This window comes from Chinchilla lanigera, unplaced genomic scaffold (genome assembly GCF_000276665.1).
Source record: "Chinchilla lanigera isolate Chin_1 unplaced genomic scaffold, ChiLan1.0 scaffold00011, whole genome shotgun sequence".
Classification (NCBI taxonomy): Eukaryota; Metazoa; Chordata; class Mammalia; order Rodentia; family Chinchillidae; genus Chinchilla; species Chinchilla lanigera.
The window spans coordinates 35294434-35321339 of record NW_004955412.1 but is presented as its reverse complement, the minus strand read 5'-3'; the positions used below and the strand labels follow the sequence as shown (position 1 = coordinate 35321339).

Below are 26906 nucleotides of genomic sequence, written 5' to 3'. Positions count from 1 at the left end.
CCCCGAGCCCGAGAGTCCCCGGGAAGCGCGACCCAGGGCAGCAGCCTGGGGACGCCGGGGCCGAGGCGTAGGCGCCGCCCGCCCGCGATGGACCGCGCCGCGGAAGACCCTGACTCGCCGCCTCAGGTCAGTGCCCCCGCAGCCTGGTCCACGGAGCCCCTTTCCGCGTCCCCGCCGGTGCCCACGCCATGTCCTCCGGGCGCGCGCGTGGCGGGTGCGTGTGTGTGTGTGCGCGCGCGCGCGCGCGCGTGTGTGTGTGTGTGTGTGTGTGTGTGTGTGGTGCGCACTGAGGGGGCACCGGAAAGGGGGCCAAGGCTGGGAGGCCTTGCGCGAGGGGCTGCGAAACAAAACCGGGATGGATGCCGCCTGCCATCAGACCTGCGTGGAGAGGAGGCTAGTCCTCGGGGGCTCCTCAGACCGTTCTACAATTAGCCGCCTGCCCTGCCCCTTGCCGCTTCAGCAGGTGGTTCTCGGTGGTCCGGAGGAGGATGGGCCCAGCAGCCCCCAGCCCACTTCTGCTCCCCAGCCGCCCTACCCCAGTGGCTCCCTCACAGCATTGGCAAGTTAACTCTTCAGGGGAGGCCGAGGCACTGAGGAGTGGGGAGAGTGCCCCAGGTTCCCTGGGACCTTCTGTGCACCTGGGAGGAAGGAAGCAAGGCTGTGCAGTCCCCATGCTCCCCTCTGGGCCTGGGTTCAGGACAGAGGACCTGGTCCCTCCAATTAAAGCATGCAAGTTCAAAAAAGATGCTGAGAGTGGAGGCAGGGGAGGAAGAAAGAAAGAAGCTGCGGGGTCCAGCACTACCAGGGAAAGGGGTTGACAGCCTCCTGCTAAGCAGCCCAGGTGGAGACTCTGACCATGTGCACACTCAGATGTAGATACGGTCTTGACCAGCTCCCTCTTTTCCTTTCTCCCTCCAGCCAGCTGAGACCCTGTCTCAGCCATCACTAGCTCTTATAGGAGCCAAAGCCCAGGGGCTCCAGAAAGTGGCTTCTGCCAGACAATGTCTTGTCCATGTGGGTGGGTGCAGTCTGAGTGGGGGATGTAACAGGACTGAGCTCAGGCTGCTTGACACAGTTAAACATGGTTGGGAGTGGATGTCCTAATGTGGAACACCATGATGTTACTCTCTGTGTTTGTATAGAAACCCCAGGAATGCCATTGCCCAAGCTCCTGCAGTTGAGGGGCATATGGCTATGCAGCACCATTGCTCTAGAGTTCTCTAAGAATTGTCTTCTGCCCCCTTTTCTCCTTTACCTCTGTCAAGAGTCACTGCAGGTTGAAACGTTTCCCCAGTACCGGTTTAGCTGATGACCACTATTGGCCTCACTGGACCAAACGTGCAGCCCTCCCTTTCTGGATGAGGGCCCTTCCCTTCCTGTGAGACCCCAAGGAGCTTTCTCACTGCCCAGGCTGTGCCCCACAACCTAAAAGGTTCTGGAGTTGCATGCTATTTCCCTCTATTCCTTTGTTGGCCAGGGTTAATGCACCAGGGAGAGTTAAAGCATTTGTGCCCCATTCAGCTCTGGAGCAAATGCCTCGCTGTTCTTATCCCTAGATGCTTGGGAATCACCCCATGTTCTGGCATGCTGTATGTACCTGTGCACTGGGTTGAACAGGGGCATACATGCATCTGAGGAGCTGAAGCAAGGGGCAGGTAAATCACTGAGGGTAGAGCTCCAACAGCAAGATAGGAGTCTGTGGTAGAGACCCAGGCACCAGAGCAGCCAATTTCTTCCACTCAGGCTTTGGATAGGCTTAGATTTTCCCACAGCAGTATTTTAGGGGAGAAGGGAGTCAAGCATGCTCTTTGTGGGTAGGGTTCCTGGTGATGAGGCAGGTCAGGAGCTCTAAGGGTCATACCTGGGGAGGATACATGGGCCAGGGAACTAGGCTCACAGAGATAAGGGAGCCTGTGGCCCTATGTGGCTGGAAGCAAGGGTTGATGCCTGAGCACCCCTCCATACTGACAACCAGAGGAAAGGCAGGGTCTGGGAAGAGAAGAATTTGGAGTCTGAGATCACAAACAAGGGTGTGCAACAGAGGGAATGTGAACCAAGGAGAGGTTGGGTAGCAAAGGTATTCTTTCCAGAGCCCCCACAGCCTGCTACTGATCATGTCCTTGCCTGCAGGAGCCTCTCCATGGAGTACTGGACAGTCTGAGGCTCCAGGAAATGTGGAGAGGCCCAACAGATAGAGGGGGACAAGCTATGAGTCCTCAGTGAGCACTGAGTTACACAGGCATCTTAAGGCGACCCTGCAGTGCCGTCTTCCGTGCCGAGGGCTCTTCTCCACCTTCCAGCCTCTGCCCACCCCTCCCGGTCCTGGAACACAGTGTGATGCAGAGGACACAGAGTCTGAGCAGGCCTGGCACCTGGGAAGGAGGAGGAAGAGAAGCCTACTTTGAACACTGCCCTCCTGAAGACCGGCAAGAGGGCATAGAGAGACCCCAGCCAGCCCCAGAGAGGCCTGTCTCAGTCCAGCTGTGACCAACTGAGTGGACTTTAAGAACAAAACAGGGCCCTCTAAGCCCTGGTTTCCTGACACTCTGTAAATTGGGGAACCCTCATTTCACCAGATTGTTTTCAAAGTGCTAGATGAGTGCTAATTTATTTTATACACTTTCCTACCCTCCACCCTCCCAGAATCTGTGTGGCTCTGGAATTTGGAATAGCATCCTCTGGCCAGGCTAGCTATGTCACCAATTCTGTGGAATCCGTGCAGCCACACTTTGGACAACTCACACCCGCAGACTCTGAGTTGCACCCTGAGTTGCCTTTATCCAGGCCCAAGGAACCCAGAGCTACTCAGCTAAATAGTGACAATCTTTATGTCTAATAGTGTGAAATGTGACCATTCCACTTTATCAGGGAATGATTGTCTGGGAAAAATCATGAGATCACTTACTGTTTATTACACGTGTTGAAAGGTGACAGGTTAGTCAGAGAGGTCACTCCCCATCCAGGCTAGCCCCTGGGCAGGCACCTCCTGTGTTCCAGGCTCTATACCAGGTTCTGGGGACACAAAGCATCAAATAATCCAAAATTAGTGTTTTCTATTTAGCTTTGGAAGGGTTATGTGGGTTGCTTTTTTTTTTTCCTGCAGCTACAGCAAATTTACTTTTCTAATGAGGTTTAGCTCTGGCCAATATTAAAATGAGTATTGCTCCCTGAGCACACACCAGCTGACAGCGGCTCAGGAGGCAACCTCGTGCCAAGTGCCTGGCAGGGATGAGGGCTTTGCCACCACCGATAAGCCCTGAAGTGGAGAGTCTAAGTCTGGCTCAAGGGTTGACTGGGTTTGAAGAGTGACCTTGCCCGGGCTGCGGTGTCACAGCGGGTGAACCACAGACAGTTGCTTTCTTCGGATGTGTAGGGCTGTTAGCAGGTGTCTGCTCGCAGGAAGGTGAGAAGGGAAATGGATGGGGAGAAAGGAGAGCAGCAGCCTGAAGGTATGGCTACAGGGTTGGAACACCGTCTGTGCATCTGTGCGAGAGACCAGCCTTCCTGTCCTCCCAGGATGGCTGCGTGGGGCAGGCTGGGCTTCCTCGTCACTCCCCAGGTTGTCCCCTTCTTGAAGGATAGCTGAGCAGTCTGACCCCCGAGGCAAAGGTGACTCTTTGTGCCCAGGACTGGGACTATGCATTCAACTCTTGTTCAGAACTGGCCAGTGCTGGACACCAGGATGGGCAAGCTGCTTCTCTGCACCTTACACAGCCCTGCAGCCACCCAAGCCCTAGTTGGGGGCTCACAGTCAGGTGTGCCAGTGTCCACCATCTCGGACGTACATGCAGAGCATCTCCAGCAGCCTGAGGGATCTGTGGACAGTGCGTCTGCAAGTCTTCCTTTGTGTAGATAGGTTGGCCAGTCAACTAAGGGTGCGACCCAGCTGAACTTGGGTCTTGGCTCTGCTGCTTACTAGCTGTGTGATCTTGGGACATTGCTTAACCTCTCTGGGCTTCTGATTTCACCTCTCTAAAATGAGGGTGATAATAGGATATTGAGGAGGGAGTGAGTCATTATAGTTAATCATGTTAATCTCTCAGAACACACAACACCAGTTGCTTTTTATTTTTTATTTGAAAATAGCAAGCAATTTGTATTATTCATTCTTGTAGCAATTCACTGAAATATTTAATGAACAGCCTACTCTGTACCAGGATGCCTGCCATCAGCCTGTGATCTTGCTTACAACTCAGACCCTTCCTGGACCTCAGTTTCCCCATCTGAGTTAAGTATAGGGCCAGTTCATACCTTCTGCAATGTGCCAGGCCCTGTGAGATAAGTGAGACTAGAAATACATCCTCCTCATTTGTAACTGAATATTGTAAGAAGGAGCTGAGGTTGTTTGGAGATGCATGCAATGGAAATTCTGCTCTACAGGAACTACTCTCCCCCCCACAAAAAAATAATAATAATAATCTTAAATCCTCTAAGATAAAAGCAGCAAGCTGTGCTGGCGCCCTGCTGTGCGGTGATGGAGCAGGGGCTGTAAAAGCTTCTACTGGGGCTCACTGTGTCCCTGGTCTTGAGAGGAAGACAGCCAGGAGGCTGCAGCCCAGCAGGGAGGCTTTGTCTGGACAGGACTCAGGGCTGCCACACACCCAGCTGACTATGCAGCCGGATACTGAGCTGCATCAGCAACTTACCATGGGATACCCGATGGGGACTCGGTTTCCTCATCTAAAACAGGAACGGTGTGGGCCAGGTGAGCCTTTCCCACCCCGCTAAAGCACACCCTTCACCTAGCCACTAACCCCCCAGGAGTGGGGCACACAAGCAAGGGGGCTGCCAGCCATGCTGCCAAAGGAAGGGTGGAGGAGAAGGAGCAGAAATTGGCCTTCAGGAGCCCCACACTGGCAGTGGATGCCCCAGACTACCTGGCCTGCCTGGTTTTTCCAGGAGTAAGCTCTGTGAGTATGTTGCCTCCTTTTTTCATAGATGAGGGTGTGGATGCCTAGAGTGATTCCACTCTTGTCCAAGGTCAAATGGCACCATAGTGCCTCACCCCAGCCTGCATCTGAAGTCCTGGGCTCCCTGCTCCTTCCTCTCTGGCAAGTGGCCCATCCTGTAGGCAGGACAGAGACATGCAGTTGCAGCCTGCGCCCATGCCTGGGCCTCCTTGTCTGGCCAGGGAGAAAAGCAGAGAGGTAACAGCATAAAGTCTCTGTCACAGGGCCCTTGGGCAGGCCAGCTCCTCCTGGCCACAGACAGAATCAAAAACACACACAAAACCTTAATTAAATCAATGAATCATTAGCTGCAATAGTGTCTATACAACTCTGACCAAGGAATAAGGCTGGCTGAATGACCAAAAATGACCAGGATGACCTGGAATGACCAAGGTGGCTGGCTGGCAGGGACTGCAGTGGCTTGGAACTGGGGCTTGGGGGTCACCTGGCTCCTGCCTCCCCCAGACCTGCAGCCCACATTGCCTGAGGAAATCTGAGGACCAGCCGCTTCCCCTCATTGACCCAACACTCTTGAGATCAGAGCTGCTCAGAGTGGTAGTGCTGTGTCCCCTGGCAGACTGGGGACGAGTCACGCAGCCACCGAAGGGCATGGATGGTGCCCTGGGCTTGCCTGTGGTCCTGGGCTCTGAGCCCTTACTGCCTTGCTAGCCTGCCTTCCCTTCACACACCACAGAGGACCCTGAGTGTCCTGCGGGAAGGACACTGAGCCTGAGGAGCCCAGGCCCAGGACTGTGCTCAGAGCCTGCTTAACTTGACGTACAGCTTCTGGGCATGTGATTTCCTCTCTCCGTCAGAGGGTCTGAACTTCAGCTGAAGTATTACACTCCTAACTCATCACATGTCAATATTAACTTCTCCCACTTGTAAATCAGCCTCTCTCTCTCTCTTTACCCCCACCTCTCTATGTCTCTCCCTCTCTCCCTCTCTCTCTCCCTTTACTGCCCAGGCCCAGCTGCTAGGTGGGGTGAACTTTGCCCCCAATGCACATCTGGAACCTCTGAGGGGTGCTTCCCTCATGCCTCCTGTGCCTCCTTTCCCATCATGATGCTCAGGTGACAGCTCAGGAAGGTGACAGGGCAGCCCCTGAGCCAGTCTGCTACAGGAGAGCTCACTGACTGCCCCCACCATGTCTAACAGACCTTCAGGTGACAGGTTTCTATTTTTTGTTGTGGTAAAAAACAATATAAAAGTTACTACCTTAATCACGTTTAATTGTACAAGTCAGGAGTGTACTCACATTGTGGTATATTCACATCACTGAGAAATAGACCTCCAGGACTTTTTCATCTTGCAAATTGGAAACTGTTCCTATGAAACAGTTCCCCCACCCGGCCTCCCCAGCCCTGGCAACCTCCACACTGGTTTCCATCTCTGTAAGCTTGACTGCTCCAGATACCGCATGTGAGTGGAGCCATACAAGATTTGTCCTTTCACAGTTGGCTTATTTTACTTGCATGATGACCTCAAGTCCACCCATGTGGCAGCTTGTGGCAGAATTCCTTCCTTGTCAAACCTGAAGAATGTGTGCTTATACCACATGTTGTTTATCCACTGATGTGGTGGACAGGTTCTCTGATGCTCCCCAGGCCATGGAGAAAAAGGCACTCAGTCAGTACTCAGGGGAGGCCTAAGTACAAGGTGACCCAGCCGAGTCTGTGCTCAGAGTGAAGCTCCGTGCCGACTGTCACATGAGGGCAGAGCGGGGAGCTCTATGTTAGCTGCTGTCTGCTCAGGCTTCTGGGTGTTCCCTTCACACATCCTGTGCTAAGGAGCATCCTTGGATGCCCAGTCTTGTGTCATCCCCCAGGAGGAGTGTACCCTGCCTGGTCCTTCAGGGCTGAGCAGCTCCCTAGGTGCATGGCCAGTGAGGAAGGGAACACTTATTGACCAGTGGCCTGCGGCTTGTGCTGAGTCCTCCTGCCCTGCTGCCTTTCTGGGACCCTAAGAGTGAAATCTCTACTATTTCAGGAACCTGTGCCAAGGGCAAGAGCTGGGAAACCTGAGAGAGTCCCTGGAGAGTCCGGGAAAGTCCCTGGGTATGTGGCAAGCCTGCCTTGAGCATGTGCTATTGTGATGTTTGGGCTCCATCTGGGTGATTGGCGATCCGTAGCCAACCTGCAGCTTGCTGTACAATATATGCCTGTAAAACATATAGATAGTGTCACCACAATCTATTGCCTGTGGGACTGAGATTTAAGGACTGCTCCATTCATCACGTCTATACCTGCTGTGCTTGCAGGGAGGGGACATGTCGTCCAGAGCTCATTCTCAGGCTGCACTCCCCAAGCCCTTCCAACCTGTACCTTAACTGTTTCCCATCCAGACAGTAGGGTGAGCTGCTGCTCCAGGCAGAGAGCCAGGGCAGAGCAAGGGTAATAGAGGGAAGTGGGGAAGCTCTGGAGGTGAGAGGGGATAAGAATGAAGTTTCCCAGGATCCTACCTCCAAGAGAAAAAGAGCAGGAAATGGCAGTGTCCAGGGGTCCCCAGCTAATGCATCTCAGTGATTTGACAGCTCTGGAAGCAGGAGACAAGGGGGCATGTGGCCTATGGAAATGCCTGGGCCTCTTACCTCAGTGTTCCCGAAGGGAGGCTGGCCTGTGCACGGATGAGGAAGGGAATAAAGAGCCACTGGCAGGCATCAAATCACAAAGGATGGTGAGCTGTCGTTCAGCCTTTCCACTCCAAGCCCCAGTGCCCACCTAAGGGAGCTGCCCCAAGGCCGTGAATGGGGAAGGTATGAGACAGTGCCTGTGAGAGGAAGCGGAGGCAGGGAGAGCCAAGCCAGAGTCCGGTTTCCTGGAGTGCCGGCCTCTAGTATCTGTCACACTGCAGCATCCCAGCCAGGGTCTGAGACTCATCCTGCTAGCCAAGCTCCCTGACGGCCAGTATGTGCTGACCCATAGGAAGGAGTGCAGTCCCACCATTGCTGTCTCTTTTTACCAGGCACTGGGGTTCAGCTGAATTTCAAAACCAGGTGGTGAGGTGGCTCTCAGTGCTGGCACACTCCTGTGACCTAGTGTTAGTAGTGCTGTGAGCTACGTGCTTTCCATAGATCCCTCCACTGACTCCAGAATAGCCTTATAAGAGTTACAGGTAAGGAAACTGAGTCAGAGATACCAGTGAAGCTTCTGTTTTGTATTCATGTCCTGGGCCCAGAGGGGAGGAAGGTATGGTGCCCCGGAGGACCTCATCGTGGTCTGGGCCCTGTGGATGAATGTGAAAGCAGCAAGTGCATGGCAGGATGGGTCAGACCTCAGGTGGCAGAGTCACCTCAGCTGCTCCAGCCTGGGCAGGGCATGGCCAGAGAAGACACCAGAGCAGGAAGTAGAAACCCAACACACATAAAGGGCAAGGGAGTCTCATCATGCCAACACTCTTACCCACAACAGCACAAATCTCAGCACCCAGGGAAACTGAGGCAGAGAGCAGCTGGGCCAAAACCAGAGCAGGAAGGGTGATGCCACAGGGGAAGATAAGTGTTGGCTGCCCACACCCTTCCCTCCAGGACATGGGCCCTACCAGCCTGAGAGGCCACACGCTAGGCTTGGCCCACTCAAGGCTCACACTCAGTGCCAGGAACAAGCCTACCTGACTTAGCTGGCCTGCTTGGTTCCAGTGCATAGGCATTGCAAGGAGCCACACTGCAGGTCGTGCCCTCACCTGACCAGTCCTAGAGACCCTTGTCCCACCCAGCACCCGGCACCAGGCATCCCAGCTGCTGGCCCACCATCTGTCTTGGAAGTGTCTAGGGCTGCTGCAGTCTTTCTGGGTCCTGGGATGTTCTCTGCCACTGCTGGTGCATGGCAGCTTGGCAGAAGAAGGGTTGGGGCCTACAGCCAGCCACCCACGTGGCCCTTGCTGCCCCTGTTTTGCTTGCAATTGCAGACTGGCTTCCTTGCCTTGCTAACTCTGCTAGTCATCTGGTTCCAGAATACATCCTCCTCTCCTCACGCCCTGTGGCAGAGCTGACCCTGTGGGTGTGCACCCATGGGAGGCAAAGAGCTGCCCTAGATGGAGAGGGGTAACAGCCCCAGGCCTGGAGCAGACAGCTAGGAGCTAAGGACCAGAAGGTGCAGTGAGAAGGAGGAATCAAGGATAGTCCCAAGACTTTCATGTCAGCTTCTGAAACAATGACCCAAAGAAAGAAGCTTGGATGGGGAACTGCTGGGGAGGAAGGTGGTAGGAGCTTAGTCAGGCCACACTGAAACTTGCCAGAGCAACAGGAGGAGCCTGACAGCACTGTGCTGGGATGGGGGAAGCCAAGGCCAGGGGATAGCAATGGGTCTTCCAGTGGCTTCACACCATATGACAAGTCCAAGCTTAGTCTGTGAGGCAGACTGTCTCACTGTCCCAGTCCCTGTCTTCCTCCCTGCCTCTCTCAGGGCTGATGTGGGCTGCCAGGGTCTGTAGCTCCCACCTGCCTTCCCGCACCAAGGAGTCAGAGGGAAGTAAGACCAAGGGCCAGGCCCTTCCCAGGCTGTCAGGTTGGCAGCAACAACAGTATCTGTGTACTGGCTCCAACCATGTACTAGGTATTTATGATGATTTTTTTTTCTAATAATCCTGACAACCTAGTAGGGGAAGAACAACTTTTACTCTTATTTTACGGATGGCCAAGCCAAGGTTAGGGAGGTTCCCTTGCTGACAGCTCACTGCAGAGAAGGGGAGAGGCTCTCATGGCTCTTCTTGCTGCTGCACAGCCCTGCGGGCATCTCTCCCTGGGCAGAAGAGAGTGAACAGAAGATGGGAGAGGGGATGGAAGGCCATAGCAGGCACCAGGCAGGAGCAAGGGTGGGTTGGTCCATCTGCCTGGTTGGTCCATGCCTCTGTGCCATCTCCCAGCCCCTGGGTGTGGACGGCCCCTGTGCCTGGCCTCTGACCATAGAGTGTGGCAGAAATTGGGGCCTGTCCCTATCTTGCTTACTCTGAGTGGTGGGCAACTCCAGCTGGCTGAGGCCCAATGAAGTAGGAGGCTGGCTGGGGAAACCTATGCAGTAAGGTAGTGAGCTGTGTGGCCCCTGCCATGCCTGGCTGCAGCCCCAGCCCTTGGTCTGCCTCTGCAAGGCAGTGAACTCTGCCAGCAGCCTGCAGGAGCACGGAGCAGTTTCTTCCCAGTCAGCCCTGCAGATGAAAACACAGCCCAACCGTCCTTTGCAGGCCCTTAGAACCCTGTGAAGCCAGGCCTGGGCTCTGAGCCATGGGTACTGAAGAGATCAAATGGGTGCTGTTTTAGGCTCCCAAGGATGTAGGAGTTTGTTAGAGCAATGGAAAATGAGTACATTTTTTCCTGGAAATAGTAGTCTTCCCTTTCAAAAGCTGGCGTGGCTGCCAGAATGGGCCTAGGGCAAAGAAGGGAAGCCAAGGAGGTAGAAGAGGCACCCCTTTCCAAAACCAAAACTGTCCTCTGATCCTAGATTAGGCTGCAGGGCTCTTTGCAGGGGCTACTGCCCTGGCCTGAGAACTCCCAAAGCATCTACATTGTGTAGGCAAGGGCTGAGGGGTCTTCCCTGTCCTGTTGGTTGTCAACATATTCCTACTGAACACTTCTCCCACTCAGCCTCAGAGCGTGCTTGCGACATGGGCAGTCACGCATCAGGACCCAGGATATGGTGGTTTTTCTCTGGGCTTCTCCACAGGCCTGCCAGCCACTGTCCAGCTGTCCACAGTTCACCATCAGGTCTGTCTGGCTGGCTGCCCTCTCTACCCTCTGGAAAAACCAAGCAGCAGGTCATTTGTCGGCTGTGCCCATCCTACACATGCCCAGAAGAGGGCAGGAAACCAATGTTCCCTCAGGACAAAGCACTAGATGTTTGCTCTCAGGTCGTCCTGCAAGGAGCCTCTGGGCTGAGCACATGTCTTCCGGCCTGGAGACCACTAGCTGCACGATTTAGGAAACTGCAGCAAGACCAGCTGGGGCCAATTTTTATTCCATTCAAAGTCCTGCCATGAACTAGAATGGACTTTCACTTGCAGAGAACCACAATACACCAAAACCTAATTTTCCTTATTCATAGAACCATAATCCAAATCTAATCCAAAGGCTGTCTCTTGGAATATAGAAACAAATTACCTGAAAATACAAAAATTCAATGAATTACATTTTTGACACTGTCAGGCTGGAAGAAAACTAAAGCACGTGAGCATTCTTTACACTAAGTCTGCACCAACATAGTTTTCCTTCAGTTCCAGCCCTTGGCTGGGTTTTCCCAGTTAGAAGGGAACAAAGTGGTAGAGACCTGGAATTCACACTGCCTTTCCTATCAGAGTATCTTCATATACCACCCACAGGGGGCAGGTGTCCCAACCCAGGGTGGAGTGAGGCCTGCAGGTGCTGTGGAAGCAGAGTTGGGAGCCTTGATGGCCCTTCTCAGGACTCCAGGACTGACCGCCTGTGTGGGCAGAACAGGAATACACCCAGCAAGGTCAGAGTGCTCAGGCATTGGGGCAGAAGCCACCAGTGGGTGGACTCAAGGGTGGACCAGGACAGCCAGAAAGCAAAACCCAAAAGTATCAATAGGAAAAAGGCAGAGGCAGTATGTGCTTAGGATGTAATGTGGTCCATCCTGGACCTCTGCTCACTCCTAACATCTGGGCTTTAAGCCTCAGTTTCCTCCTGTGCAAGATGGGGACAAGATCTCCCTGCCTGCTTCTCAGGTCTGTGGAGATAATCAAGTGACTGGGTTTATAAAGGAAGCCCTACTGCCTCCATGTAGGACCCACAGCAGAACCTGCTAGATGAGGAGCAGGAGGCCTGAAAGGACCCTATGTGTTCTGGAGGTTGGTGGCACATGGGGAGCAGATGCCTGTGTCCTGCCCTTTGGCAGAGGCTGAGGGGGCACAGGGCAGCAGTGCTGCTGGCTGGTAGCTGGGGCTGGGTTAATGAAGTATGGATTGACTGGGCTGGGAGCTGATTAGCTCTGGCATCAGGCTTTCCCTGAGCAGCGCCTGCAGAATCAATACTAATCCCTTGATCCCATTAGAGGCTCCTGTAGCTCTCTGGGACCAAGTCTGTGCCTTCCTTTCTTGGTGGGCACTGCTTAAGGCTGGAGGGAGATGCTGCAGCCTGGGTCACAATGCCTCCCATTATCTTATTTTACACATTATGCCCAGAGGCCTGGGAGCCTTCCCCAGCCAGCCGGGTCCCCTCCAGCTCCATTTGTGGGGCTGGTTATGATCTACATGAGGAGGAGGTCTCTGCCCTCTCTCAGTGCTGTGGGGACGCAGGCTCCTGGATAGACTAATGCAGTGCTGGGCATGGACCCGGTGTTGTGTGTGCTAGGAAATGCGGTACCGCCGAGCACAGCTCCGGCTCTACTTTTCCTCAGGAGACCCAGCAATTTGCCTAATGTCCCCACACAGGACCACAGCCAGCACCAACATGGCATGCTGTGGTTGGGCAGATATTTGCTCCCCAAGAGGCAGAAATATTTGTCCCTGTTTATGATGGAAATGCCAGTTACAGTGGAGTACCATGTAACCCACTGAAATGGTGTGTTGAGATAAGTGCATTATTTCTATGAAAACTAGATAGAATGTTCTCAAAAGACGCCAGAAAATGAGTGCAGAAAAAGCATTCTCCAAATTAGGTGAAGATTGATAGGACAGTTGTAAGCCCACGAATGGGCGCTGTGCACAGATCAGTCACCAGTTGTCCCTCAGTTTTCCAGTCACTGCAGCAAAATCAGATCTGGAGACCCCAGGCCTGGCCGTGTGCGCCGGGGGCCAGCAGAGCAGGGTGGCATCCCATCCCCTCTCCTTGGACCAGGAGAAGCAGGGCCCTGTGTTGAGAAGGCAAGAGGCCTGAAAGCTGGCTACCACTGAGTAGTTTGGACTCTGGAAAAACAGTCACATATGAGCAAGCATGAGGAAACATCAACTGTTGAACAGCTGGCTCTTTAAATGTCCTTATGTTGAGATGTGTATGGCATGTATATAGGATTCTCAAAAAAAAAGCCTCCCTTTGCTGGGGTTTCTGATTAACCGACAAACTGCGCCAATCCTACAGGGCAGGAAGACTTTGCTTATCCTCCAAAATGAGTGGCATGGGTGGGTCTTGAGTTGTCTGTAACTAACCTTTGCCACACATATGCTCACACATGCACACACACATAACTCTCAAAGCTTGCATGTACCTCACGCATACCCTCCCTGGAAATGCCCTGTGTAACATCTCTCCTCACTATGGCTAGGTGATGCCCAGCTTCCTCCACACGTTGCTGTATTGTTCCTGGATCTAACACAGTGCCTTGCCTGCTATAGATGTACAGATGTGCAATTAGTATTTGCAGAGTGGAATTCAGTAAGCTTCCTCTTCAGGGTTGGGGACATGGCAGAGGCTTTCCTGGAGCACATGCAGGGTTAGAAGAAAGCCACTCCATGCCTACAGAAGGGCCAGCCTTGAGCCAACTTCACACACTGCCCTGGCCCTCATAGGCCTGGCTGCTCCTGGGGCAGCCAGACTGTGCCCTCAGCCTGACTTGTGTGCCTCCACACACACACACATAGTGTGTGAGTCCTGGACAGCCCTTGTTCTCATGCACAGCCCACGGCATCCTGAAGCCCTGACAGGAATTCCTGTGGGAGAATGTTCCTGGGCATGCCAATTCCCCAGGCTTGCGGCTCTTCATCATAAAACATTCTGTGGGGAGCTTTACACCACTAACCCTCGGGTCTCACACTGGCCTGGATGCCCACCTGGACCACACCTGCCTCGCTTCTCCAACCTTTCAAGCCTCCAAAAATCAGAAACCTCAGCTGCCTTAGCTTCATGTTGCCAAGATGGCAAAACTGAAAATCATTAGACTCTTCCAGCACCCTCCGTGCTTTAAAGCTGAGGGTGGAGGTCAAGGAGGACGAGCAGCAGGAGCACAGCTCCATGAAGGCGTGGCGCAGCCCCTGCTCCTGCTGCTCCTCCAGTGACCGTTCCCCTTGGGCTTCACCAACTGCACCCACAATGCAGCTTCCTCTCGGCCCACTGGAGGCTGTGGGTACCCTGGCCGAGGCCGGGGTCAGTCACAGGCACAGTGCAGTCTGGGGTGCCACGTCACAATGCCAAGGACCCAGGCCACGCCCCTACCCTGCCTCTCCCGACTTCCCATTCCACCCCTCCCTGTGGCCAGGCCTCTCCTCTCTGGGTTGATTTTTCTGCCTCTCTCATCCTCTGAGTCCCTGATGGATTCAGCTTGTGATACAGGCAGCCACCATGCTTCCTCCAAGCCCAGGCAGAAGCTTCAGTATGTGGGTGGTGGCTGGAGCTGGCCACCCTCCGACACCATCTCAGACTCAGTGTAGATGCAGCCTCTGCCCTGCCCTATGCCCTCTGCCCTTGAGGAAGCACCGGTTCCCACAAACCTGCCCCCTGCTGGCCAGATACTTTCTCCACAGCTGGGGTGCTTTCTGTTCTACTAATAACCGCCTGATAATTAGCTCCACAATTTTGCCACTATGCTTATAATAGCCTCCATTAAAGTTATGGGGTTTTCAAGCTATAATGGCTTCAGAGTAATTAATGCACAACTGGGTTTATGGCTAAGTTTATTTTTAGAGCTTTTCTCCTTTACTCCCCTCCTTTCCTTCTCATAGATATTTTGATCAAAACACTGGGTGGGATCAGAACGCTCCTGTGACCCTCTCCTTGCCCATTCCCTTTTCCTCCCTACCCCTTCTTCCTGCTCCCAGGTCTAAGCAGGTGCTGGCCTCCATGCTGCAGGCAGCTGTGACCGAGAGGGTGGGGGCTCTTAAATTCATCTGGCCTGAAAAAGTGTTTAGCCTGTGTCCCGTGTCACCCTGAGCTGGCCCAGGTGGAGGGGCTCGAAGACCTCCTGTCCTGTGCTTCCAGTGACAGCAGAGGCAGATGGCCAAGTTGAATTCTGGCTCCACCATTTTCTTCTCTGACCTAATGCAGATTGCCTTCTATGGCCTGAGTGAATTCAGCCCTAAAATAGGGATCAAAACAGTATGGCCGCAGAGGGCAGCTGTGAGCATCATCAGCAGGTGTGTTAGTGCTGAGCACAGTGCTTGAGCATCAGACTGCAACAGGAAAGCTATTGTCATTAATGGCAGCCATTGCAGACAAGCTGAGGCTGAGCAGGCAGCAGAGGCAAGGTCTGTGGGATCAAGCAGCTGCCCAAAAGAGGCATGACAAGGCGGGGCTGCCTGGAGGCGCACCCACATGGATCCCACACACACCCCTTTCCTCAGCTTTCTCCTTCCTGGAATTAGAACTTTCCCCAAAACAGCAACATTTGACCATCTCCTTTGCAAGTCTCGAAGGATACAGAAGAAATCTTCCCAGATATTTTAGAAAGCTCAAACAGGCCCAGCTTTCCTGTCTTAATGTATTCTGTTGCTATAGCAGACCACCTGATCCTGGGAGTTTACAGAGGAAAGATGTATATTTGGCTCAAAGTTCTGGAGGCTGGAAGCCCAAGACCATGGCGCCAGCAGTGGGGAGGGGGAGCCTTGTGCTGCTTCAAGTCATGGCAGAAAGCAGAGGCACAGGAAGCAGGCACAGAAAAGAGGGCAGGAGGGGTGGCCTTGCCTTTTGACATCCTGCTCTCAACAGAGTGAGCCTACTCCTGTGAAAGTGGCACCAACCCTCTGAAAGACTAAATCTTTTCTTAACAGTGCCCCTGTGAGCACTGCCACAATGACTGCCATTCTCCAACAAAAGTTGCAAAGGGGCCAAGCAGTACTCAGACCATAGCACTTCATAAGATGTGCCCTAAAATCATGCCAGCCAACATGTGGCCTTGACACAGAACCCTGTGCAGCCTGCCAGTGGCCCGGTTGAGGGGGACAGGACCTTTATCCAGAGGGTGTGGCGTAAGGTCATCATGCCTCACACAAGCTTCCTGGTGTGTGTGCTAAGCTATGTTACTTGCCAGGACAGCCAAGGGGATGCTGCACCCAGGCAGAGCAGCAGCCCTCCTCGTGGGCCCCACTGCTGCCCTCTGTCCACAACACTTAACCCTATGTGCCTTCCATCCTAGGGAACGAGGGGTGCCTGCTGCCATCTGTCCACAAACTCTGGAGGCATCAGGCCTTGGGCGGGAAGGGGTGTGCAGGAGAACCAACTGTGCTTTTTACTGGGAGGCAGACCTGGGTCTTTCAGCAGGCCTCAGAACTAGTGAAGACTGAGAAGAGATGGGCAGAAGCTCTTTGTGGGCATGCCTCTCCACCATGCCAGAGATGAGCACATGTAGGCTGGGGCTGAAGCCACTGGGCACTATGGGTGGTGATGGTTCAAGGGCTGGCCAGGGAGCACCTGGCTGCCCGCTCTCCCCTCTACCCTACAGACCCCAGCTGCATCTGCATAGCTCAGCTCAGAGTGAAGACAGAAGGAGAGGAAGGGGATGTGACAGTTCCCAAATGGCCATGGACTCTATACACTAAGACTCCTTGCCACCAGAGAAAGCAAGTCCTGGAGTGGGTGGCTGCCAGCAGATAGCAGAACTGAGTACACATTCGAATCTGGCACATTCTCCCTGCCAGGGTGTCTTTCCTGGGGTCCTGCAGCTGCCATTTCTGAGAAGTTTTTCCCCAAGACCTAGCAGCCACAAAGGGCACCCCCATTCCCATGGCTACCCCGCCCCAGTCAGAATTTCCTGCACACCCTGCCCGGGACAAGAACTTGTGGCATTTCCTCCCAGGGCCTGGCACTAAAGCACACCTTCCTTCCCCTTAAAGGAGGCCTTCCAACTCCGACCCCACTACCCAGGCCATGAAGGGCCCCCAGGCCTGACCATTTGGACATCATAGTAGCTTGGTTTCTCATGCACTGATAGCAGGGGCAACCAGTAATGTTTAACTCTGAGAACAACCTTGGGAAGTAGGGGCCCTATTTTAAGGACGAGAAAATTGTAGCACAGAGAATTGCTGTAGGCAAAAGTTGAGCAGCTCAGGGGTACTAATTTCTAGTGATAGTGGACAATTGCCTGAAACACACCTTTCATATGCAAAAGTTGAGCAGCTCATGGGCAGCACGTTTTGGACTGACAACCAGGCAGGTGTATCTGAAGTCCATCATGCCACACCCGGGACCAGTGGGAAAGGCACAGCCTCATTCAGCCAGGTAGGCAGAAGGAAACTGCAGCAGGAACCTGCCAATGACAGTGACCCCCATGCCCAGCTCTCTGGCCATCCTCTTCTGCTCTCTCTTGCAGGTGTCCACTTCTGAGAGCTCCTGACCCTACCCTGGACAACCACCCTTTGTCAAACTCCTCAGCTGGGATTCTCCAAACCTGCTTCCACAATGGGTGGGTTGTGAGCGCTGGTAAGACCTGCTAGCCAGCGTTCGGCTTCCCTGTTCTCTGCATGCCTGGCCGGCCGGCCCATGCCTATTCTTTTCTCCCCTTTGCTGCTGCTGCTCTGTGGCCGCCCCTCTCCTGACCTTACTGCCACTCAGGTAATGAGGAGCTGTGGGTGCAGCCAGCCTTGGAGATGCCGAAAAGACGGGACATCCTTGCGATCATCCTCATCGTGCTGCCCTGGACACTGCTCATCACTGTGTGGCACCAGACCACCCTCGCGCCCCTGCTCGCCATGCACAAGGGTGAGCCACCCCACCCCAGCACGACTGCCCTTATCCACAGACAGGTTCTTGTTGTGAAACACTGAGCAGATAAGAGTGCCCTAGAGATCATCCCGGTCATATTACTCTCCTGGGGTCTGGTGTACCTCTTAGAATCTGGTAAAATCTCCCCACATGCAGTTTTAAGATATACTTGGGATTAGGTTTAATTTAGCATAATACCAAGACCACTGCCTTAAAAGAATTTGTTATTCTCAGTTCCCGAGGAGAGGGAGCACGCTCTGCAGGCCCATGGGCAAGCACTGGGCAGCCCAGGGCAGACCTGGAGAGAGAGGGTGGGCAAAGCCTTTATTGTGGCTTCAGCAAGAAGAAAAAGGGCCAAGCAAGCAGCGGAACAGACTCAGAAGTGGATCGTTTGAATCATTTCCATGGGTTCTAGGATATGAGGTGGTTTCTAATTATCCAGTATTTGGCCATGGGGTGATTTAGGGCAAGGGAAGATTAGCTTGTGTTTGAGTTTGATAAGGTGGTGGTTTGGGGCAAGGGTTCCAGGTTGGTTCATTTGCATATGAAAGGTGTGCTTCAGGCAATTGTGCACTATCACTAGAAATTAGTACCCCTGGAAGGCACCCTTCTCAGTTCTGCAAGGCCCCAGGATGTCATGGCATCGATCATAGAAAAACTGTAGAAAACAAGATCAATGTGCACATGTGCACACCAGTCTCACCACATGGGAGGAACAGACCACTCAGCAGCAGAGGGGAGGGAGGGAGAGGATTTGTGGCCTTTGCCAGATATGTTTTTTTTTTTGTTATTTATGTTTTTACTAGGGCCTCCAGCATTCTGGGCAAGTACTATACCACTGAGCCCCACTGACACCTGTGTTGTGAGATCTATTTTTGTAGTACTTAAAGAGAGAACACAGGCCCTTCACACTGAGCTTTATCCCTAGCCCTTTATTTTTTGAGAGAGGGTCTCGCAAAGCCTCCTAGAATCTGTATGGTGTTTTAAAACTTTCAAGGAGAGTATTATGTTTCCCCATTTCCTGCTTAGGAGATTCTGATCTATCAAGAGTCCTGACGGGCATCACTGGGATTGAGCCACCTCTCCTGCTCCTGAGTCTTGAGGCTGCCTTTCTCTCTCACACCTGAGCTCCCTGCACTCCAACACCTTCCCCATGCCCCGTATCTGGCTTCCCTCACTCCTCTGCCTTTAGTCTGATACTTTTAGGGATAAATACTTTTAAGCAAGTGCAATTCTCCTCTTACAATGTTCATTATCCTTTTCCTTTTTTTTTTTTTTTTGTTTTTTGTTTTGTTTTGTTTTGTTTTGTTTTAATGAGGTGCTGGGGATGGAACCAAGGGCCTCACACATGCCAGGCAAGAGCTGTATCACTGAGCTCCACTCCAATCTCAAAGTATCATCATCTTACATGGGAGCATGAAAAACAAGAAAGCTCCCAAAGCCACCTCAGCAACAGAGAGGGTAACTCTGGAGTTGGGCCTAGCAATCTCCTATCCCCAAGTGATTCAGATGCAGACTGTATCTATGGAGCAAGCACTGCTATGCTACTCAGTACAATATCAGGCCCTGCAGAATGTCCTGCAGTCCCTGCAGTTTTCTTGAGGAAAGGCCAAGCTCAGGATTGCTGCAGCCCCACTGCCCACACTGGGTACTTTGGGCCTCTCTGCCTGAAGATTTTCTCTGCTTCTCACTCCAGCACCTCTCACTGGTGTCTGTCAGTTGAGAATCACGGTTACCCTGAACATACATCACTCCAGAGGGGATAAACTGCCTTATATAAAACAACATAGTATCATGTCTGTTGGCAGAGCTAGGGTCAGAGACACTGGCTACTTCACTAAGCACTGGTGTTATGCCCAAAGGTGTGATTTGACACCCTGTCTCCCCATGGCAAGCCAAGATGGATGGATGGAGTAGATCCTGCAGCTGAATGAAGGGAGGGTCACAAGCAGGCCTTTATGACTCAAAGTTGCAGAAACCTGAGGCCAGTGGGAAGTGTGGGGTGCAGGTTGAGTCTTAGCACAGGAGCCTTTTCCTGGCACAGGCCTGTACCTGTTGAGGTGACCTGAACAACAGAGTGGAGGCAAACTACTCTAAATCTCCTTCCCAGACTTCAGTTTCCTTTTTGACTGCAAAATAAATTTAACTTTATATCCTGGTCAGAATCTTGGACATGCATCACTCTTCAACCTTGTTCTCTTTTTGGTTTGACCCATAATTCCTCCAGAAAGTCTCCTTTGATGAGCTGCATCTGTGCTGCTCTCCTCCCTGCTCGCCCCCTCCCCCAGTACCCTATCTGTGGCCTGGTTAGCTGGTTCCTAGCTGCTGAGCACCAAGAGAAGCTCCTCTTTAGGATTTGACCATATCAGACTCCATACAAGCACCCTACACACCCCACATGCTGCCAGGAAGAGTGGTGGGCTGGAGGGCAGAAAAGAAATGCTGAACCCAGCACCCTCCATGTGACCATGCTCTTTCTATCCTCATTATGATCACATGGAGCCAGGAGGAAGTAGGGCAGCTAGCATCCTACAAAAGAGGAAATAATCCTAACTGTGCCTGGCAGTGCTTTGCACCCAAAATGTGTATTGACTCATTAATCCACAGAAAAACTCAATAAAGTAGATGCTATTAATAGCTCTTGAAATCAAGGCACCAGAAGTTAAGTGACTTGCTCAAGAGCACATAGCTTACGAGAGAAGGGCAGGGTCTGAGCCTGGACATCCAGGCTGCCAGGTCTGTCTTCTGCGCACTACCTTCCTGCTATGATAGCACACCATGCCCAGCAAGGGCCGCACCATCTGTGCAGGGGCCCTTCAAACTCGGAGACAAAGCTTGAAACCAGAATACCAGTAGCCTGCATGGCTCCTCTTAACATGACTGCTGTATTCCCTGTAAGGAAGAGTCTAGGATGTAAGAAAAACCTTGGTTGCTAGAGCTGCCCCCAGCAAGGACAGGTTACCCCCAGAAAGTGCAAGCCTCCCCACACCTGAGTATGTGGCCAGGGGCCAGGCTCTGAAATTGCTAGTGTCCCTTGTGGCATCCTTGGGGTGGAGACAGGAGACACTGTTTGGATGCTAGGACAGTGGGACAGTTTCCCAGCAGCTGAATGAGAGTGTCCAGAAAGCACAGATCAGGAGTCAAGCACCAGGCAACATGAAGGTCTCTGCCATGTCCTTTTGTGGATTCCAAAATGGAAGAAAGTTTAAAATCAGGGATAATGTTCAGGATGCAAAACTCTCTTAACAATTATGGGCAAAAGCCAGTACAATCAAATGCTGCAGTTAAACATTAAGTTCTGTGCTAAGATTCAAAGACTCGATTACATAAGGCCTGGAGGGAGAGGCCCCACCCGACCAGAGTTTGTGAAAAATCTGGGGCAGCTCATCTCAGGTTCCTTGGGGGCCACTATGTGCTGTAGCCACTCTGCTCTGGACTTGTGACACCGTGGAGTGTGGCAGTGCCACCGTCCAGCGCGGCCAGCTCCACCGGATGTGGCAGCACTAGGGAGGAGAGGGTCAGGGCACTTTTCAAGGAAAACCCAGTGCACTGAAGAGCTGAGAATGCAAGCCTGGAGTGTCGCCAGCTGCCCTGGAACAGTGGCTGGCTATCAAGTGTGAGGAGGAGGATGTTATTCCTGTCATCCAGGGATTCAGCAGGAAGAAATCCCTGAGCATCCCAGGGAGGCCATTTCAGCGTTAGCTCTCAAGAGACCAGCAGATGAGGCCAGGCTCTGACTCCACCCTGGGATATGGGAAAAGGCTGCTTTGGCAGGGTGCTGCCCTCCACCCTAGATCTGGGGCGTGGGCCGGGCCAGGGCTCTAGTCCCCACACGGTCTGTCTCCAACTCCACAGATGAGGGCGGCGACCCCAGGCGAGAGGCGCCGGTGGGCACGGACCCCAGGGAGTACTGCATGTCGGACCGCGACATCGTGGAGGTGGTGCGCACGGAGTACGTGTATACACGGCCTCCGCCGTGGTCCGACACGCTGCCGACCATCCACGTGGTGACGCCCACCTACAGCCGGCCAGTGCAGAAGGCCGAGCTCACGCGCATGGCCAACACGCTGCTGCACGTGCCCAACCTGCACTGGCTGGTGGTGGAGGACGCGCCGCGTCGCACGCCGCTGACCGCGCGCCTACTGCGTGACACGGGCCTCAACTACACGCACCTGCATGTGGAGACGCCCCGCAACTACAAGCTGCGCGGCGACGCCCGCGACCCGCGCATCCCGCGGGGCACCATGCAACGGAACCTGGCCCTGCGCTGGCTGCGGGAGACCTTCCCGCGGAACTCCTCCCAGCCTGGCGTGGTGTACTTCGCGGACGACGACAACACCTACAGCCTGGAGCTCTTCGAGGAGGTGCCAGCTGAGGAGGGGCTGGTGGGCAGCCGGGAGGGCACTGGAGAGGGCAGGGTCCCCGTGAGGCAGAGGGTCTGTGCACACACAGAGAATCAAGGAAAGGGGCGGAAGCCTGCCTGCGGGCCAAACCTCCCCGGTGAAAGGAAACACAGTGGGTTACCACTCCCCAAACCACAGTCCTGATCGAGAGGAGTTGTCCAGAATGTTCTGAGTGGGGACGTTCAGTGGCAAGCAGAACCCACTCCTGGGCACCGTCTGAGCTCTCTGCGGGCTGCGTGAGTCTGGAGGAGGAGCGGAGTCCTTTCCTTTCGCGGAGGACAGAGTGCTGTCCAGGAGCAAACAGCAGCAGGGCTGCGTCCGGGAGGCGAGCATCGCGTCTGCCGGCCAGGGCTTGCTGGCAGCCTAAGGGAGAGGCCCTCGGGTGTCCATCCCCAGGACCGTGCCTGAGGTGGGACAGGGTGCAGGGCTGCAGACGCCCCAGTCCCCTGTAGGAGATGAGCGCCTTCCCTGTCCGCAGATCAGCTGTCCTGACTCCGCCTCCTCCCTTGTAGATGCGCAGCACCAGGAGGGTATCCGTGTGGCCCGTTGCTTTTGTTGGTGGCCTTCGCTATGAGGCCCCGAGGGTTAACGGCGCAGGGAAGGTGGTTGGCTGGAAGACGGTGTTCGACCCGCACCGACCTTTTGCAATCGACATGGCTGGATTTGCCGTCAACCTGCGGCTCATCCTGCAGCGAAGCCAGGCCTACTTCAAGCTGCGTGGTGTGAAGGGAGGCTACCAGGAAAGCAGCCTGCTTCGAGAACTGGTCACCCTCAGTGACCTGGAGCCCAAGGCAGCCAACTGCACCAAGGTAGGACCCCTTGCAGAGCCGGCAGCTGCAAGGCAGATGTCCCTGAGCCCATCTGGACCCTCTCTACAGGTGGGGGAAGGAAACAGAGCCTCGAAATAGCCTTGCCTTTCTAAAATCCCCACCAAGAGGACCAATTTCTCTGTTGCCTGTAAGGTGGCCATGCTGATGCCAGGTGGGGGATGGGAGAGATGGCCTTCAAGGAGTCACAACGGAGAATTCCTGCTCCCCCATCAGAACAGTGGTATTCCCAAACTTGCTGAGTGCACACACACACACACACACACACACACACACACACGCATGCACATGCACATGCACATGCACATGCATTACTATGGCAGGTGCACGTATACTTGGGAAATCTTAGAACTTGTCTCTATTCCATAGTTCTAGATTTCTCCTTTGCAACAGATATTTTGAATGCATCACAAGTACAGACGGCAAGAATGAAGGGGGCAGGTAGAAATAAAGAACAAGTGAGAAATCTTGATGGAACAAGGACAGAAAGAGAAGGAGGGGCAGGAGAAATACTGAGTCATAGGAGGGGGCAGGAAGGTGCTGGGTGAGGTACAGAACACCCCACTTCATTTCCTGTTTCTGGACACAGATTCTGGTCTGGCACACACGCACAGAGAAGCCAGTGTTGGTGAATGAGGGGAAGAAGGGCTTCACTGACCCCTCGGTGGAGATCTGAGCCTCAGGACACAGGTAGGAGGGCAGGCAGCCAGGCCAGGTAAGGAGCTGGGCAGCATGGCCCTGGGGCTTCTCTTGGCTCTGTGTGTGTGTGTGTGTGCATGTGAGAGAGAGGGAGAGAGAGAAAGGGAGGGAGGGAGGGAGGAAAGTGAGAGAGTGTGTTACTGGGGATTGAACCCAAAGCCTTTCCACTGAGCTATATTCCCAGTCCTTTATTTCTTCAAGACCAGGTCTTCCTACCTCAATATGTTTCCTAGGCCGGGCTTGAACTCGTGGTCCTCCTGCCTCAGCCTCCTTCCTCTTGGTCTTTGTGGGAAGACAGGGCTAAATGTGAGCAAGAGAGCAAGAGGTGTGGCTGACGGCCCTTCCTGCCCAGCTGCCTGACAGGTGGCAGGGGCCAGATATCACCCACACGGCTGGGTCCTGCCACCAGACACTTGGGATGGCATCACCTTCTTCACTTTACTGTTTCCTAGCCCATGGCAAGGGGCTGCTACTCAGATGTGCTTAGCAGTTCTGTCCTGAGGTTGCCTGTTCCTTCTGGATGCCCCTTCTGTCATGCATCTGCTCCAGCCAATGACCCTGTGGCTCTCAGCAAGCAATGGCTCATGTGCCCAGATCCTGCTCATGTACCCTGGTCCCACACCCGGACCTTTCTCTGTCTGACCCCATTTACTCCTGTGCCTCAAGATCTTCATCTGTGCCCTGAGAACAGTCTGGGGCAACTAACAAGTCCTATTTAAGTTTTGCTATGTTTATTTGATTGTTTAGATCTCTCTGTTGAGGTAGACCACAGGATGTGTGCATAGTTCAGAGGTAAGGAAGCAGCTTCAGAGGAGTGAAATAACTGCCCAGTGTGATACACTGGCCTGAGTGAGTGGTGCTGGGTGAACAGCCGGGCCAGGACTTCCTGAGGGCTTTTCTGTGCCCCCACCCTACCTCGTGAAAGCACTTCTTACGGCTCCCTTCCCTAGGTTGTGCATGCAAAGGCTGGAGCTCAGACGTTGGGCAGACATCTGTCCTCGGTCCCCAGGTCACCTGCACCCTCCCTGCCCACAGGAACTAGAGGGTTCACTCTGCCTGTTTTGTCCCCTGAACCTACAAAGTCACCTTGGCCAGTGCCACTTAGAATGATCAGTATAGACCCTTGTCCCCAGCCCCCTACCCTTACCTAGTCATACAGAACCTTCCTTACCTGCCTCAGAAAAGACCCCAAAGAGGACTCAGGCTTTGTAGACTCCAGCAGCCCCATCTAGGGGACCAGACTGAGTGGCTGGCATGCTAGCTGTGCCCTCTCTGACCCTACCCGGGCTGACCCCTCTGGTTTCTCCTTTGCCCCACAGGAGCCTCCTCCTCAGCCTCAGACCCTGTTGTTGGCCTCCATCCTCTCCCCACAGCTGCTGGACCACCACAGCAAACTCCTGAGGAAGCACCATCACCTCCTTGCTATTCTAGGGACCTCTCAGAGAGCCCAGCTTGATGCCAGGACAAAAGACAGAGAATTTAAGCACAGAAATCCCAGACCTGTTCTCTCCATCCAACACGACACAGGACCTGAGAGACTGGGGGATGCAGCTGCCAGCAGCGCTGGCACCCAGCACACTCTTGATAAGCTCTCTGCACTGACAGGGCCTGGGCAGCCACACAGGGCTGGGAGGGAGGTGAGAAGGCCCACAGTCAAGGGGACATGGCCTGCGCTGGTACCCTGCTTCTGCACGACCACACGGGCTGACCAGCCAGGGAGTATAAAGACCAGAGAGCAGCCCCAGGGCACCACATGTGCCCCACACCCATCTCTGGCACCTGCTCTTCCTGAGCCCTGCTCCCAAATCAGACATACCTCTGGCTCTCCTTGGTCCATGTTTACAGAGCATCAGGCCGTCTTTGATCCCACTGGCACCCAGCCCTGCATGGGGGAGCCTGGGCCTGCCATAAGTCCCCCGTACCTCAGGCTGTGACGGGAGTGGAGCCCCTTCCTCTTGCCACTTCCCTCAAGCCTTCTCCTCCAGTACTGGCAAGGAGGTGGCCCAGAGCCAGCACAGGTCACTGACTGACCTGCACCCAGAACCACACGACCCCATTTTCCACACACTGCCTCCCACAACACTAGACTGAGAAGTCGCTTGCCTGGCCAGGAACCAGAAGGGGAAAGGTCCACTTCCTGGAGTTCTGACACCATCAGACCTCAGGGCTGGAGTGAGCAGCAGTGGGCAGGCAAGAGCTCCTCTGGCCATAGAGCGGAGGAAGGTGAGGGCAACCTTTAGGTCCTCCCTGCGCAGTCTTGGTGTGTATGTATAAGAGAGAATGGCAGAGGGATTTAGGGAAAGGGAGCAGATTTCCACTGAACACTGAGAGGAGGCCTGAGCACACACTGCTTTGGAAATCATTCTATATTTTTTTAAAAATGGGAAAGAAAATCTCACTTCTCCCTAAGTTGGGAACAGGTAGAGCCAGCCTGCCTCATGCCCAGCTACCCCCTCCACCCGAGAGAACAGTGTGCAGTGAGTGGCTGCCCTCCTCTGAGGGGCGCTGGACAGGTCCTCGCCTGCTGCCCAGCAGCCCCTCCGGTATGATCTAGTGCATGCTCCTGCAGGTTGGAAGCACAATTTTTCTCCAAAGCGGAGGAAAAGGAAAGGGCCCAAGCCTACTGAAGAGGTGTGTATTTTTTAACTGCTAACAGCCCCTACTCCATTAAAACTCACAGGACAGGTTTGCAGACCACTGAGACCATCCTGGGTGGATGGGTGGGACTCAGTTCAGAGACCTAACATTGAGAGCATAGCACTGGCTGCCTATCTGGAAGTGGATTTCACATTCCATGGTGTTCACCAGATCATCTGCTGGAATCAGATCCAGAGCCACCTCGCAGGACATCTTTCCCAGCCTCTACACTTGGAAACAGACCACTTGGCATCCAGTGAGGGGACACAGGAGAGGGAGGAGGTGGGCACAGGGCATCCATCAGTGAGTGAATTTACATCTGCACATTCTACACCTCACTTGAGGAAACTGGCCCTGAACACCAAGATCAGATTGGCTGGTCTGAGACCATCTTCTTAGCCAAAACCCAAGGCTCATTTCCAGGAAACTGACAATGAACAACAAAATGGGGATTTTTTTTTTTTTTTTTTTTTTTTGCAGATGCTAGTTTGGTTGTTTTTTCCCTAATATCCTCTCCTAGCTGCATGTATATTTATTTATAATTATAACCCTGGTGAAGTTCAGCCTTCTCTTTGTTGGAAATGAGTTTGTTATAAATCAGAACTGGTCCACAACAACAACCTGTTCTCCAAACCCAGGCTCCTCCCTGCTCCCATGCTGGCAAGCCTGCCCCAAATGAGGCCAGGATTAGGCGTTCTGAGGGTAGAGGCTGGGGTAGTGTGGAGCTCAGGCAGCTGCACCATCTGCTCCATTTTCATTTAACTGTAATTTGTTTTCAAAATTAAAAGTCAAATATGGTTTTTAACAGTCATAA

The 26906-nt window shown here is 53.6% G+C and overlaps 1 protein-coding gene across 5 annotated transcripts in view; it reads left to right on the top strand.

Annotated features, from left to right (window-relative positions):
• Positions 1-26906, top strand: part of B3gat1 (beta-1,3-glucuronyltransferase 1) — a 27440-nt gene extending 534 nt beyond the window's left edge. The window contains exons 1-8 of one of the 5 annotated variants that reach the window (XM_005378603.1): positions 7-126; positions 6939-7006; positions 17135-17244; positions 17377-17523; positions 21382-21890; positions 22442-22738; positions 23346-23446; positions 24775-26906. In XM_005378603.1, the coding sequence (XP_005378660.1) occupies positions 88-126; positions 6939-7006; positions 17135-17244; positions 17377-17523; positions 21382-21890; positions 22442-22738; positions 23346-23432 (1257 nt within the window). In that variant the 5' untranslated portion in view covers positions 7-87 and the 3' untranslated portion in view covers positions 23433-23446; positions 24775-26906. Of the gene's footprint in view, positions 1-6; positions 127-6938; positions 7007-17134; positions 17245-17376; positions 17524-21381; positions 21891-22441; positions 22739-23345; positions 23447-24774 lie in introns of those variants that run through there. The other 4 variants (XM_005378606.2, XM_005378607.1, XM_005378604.2 and 1 more) reach the window with 4 other exon arrangements.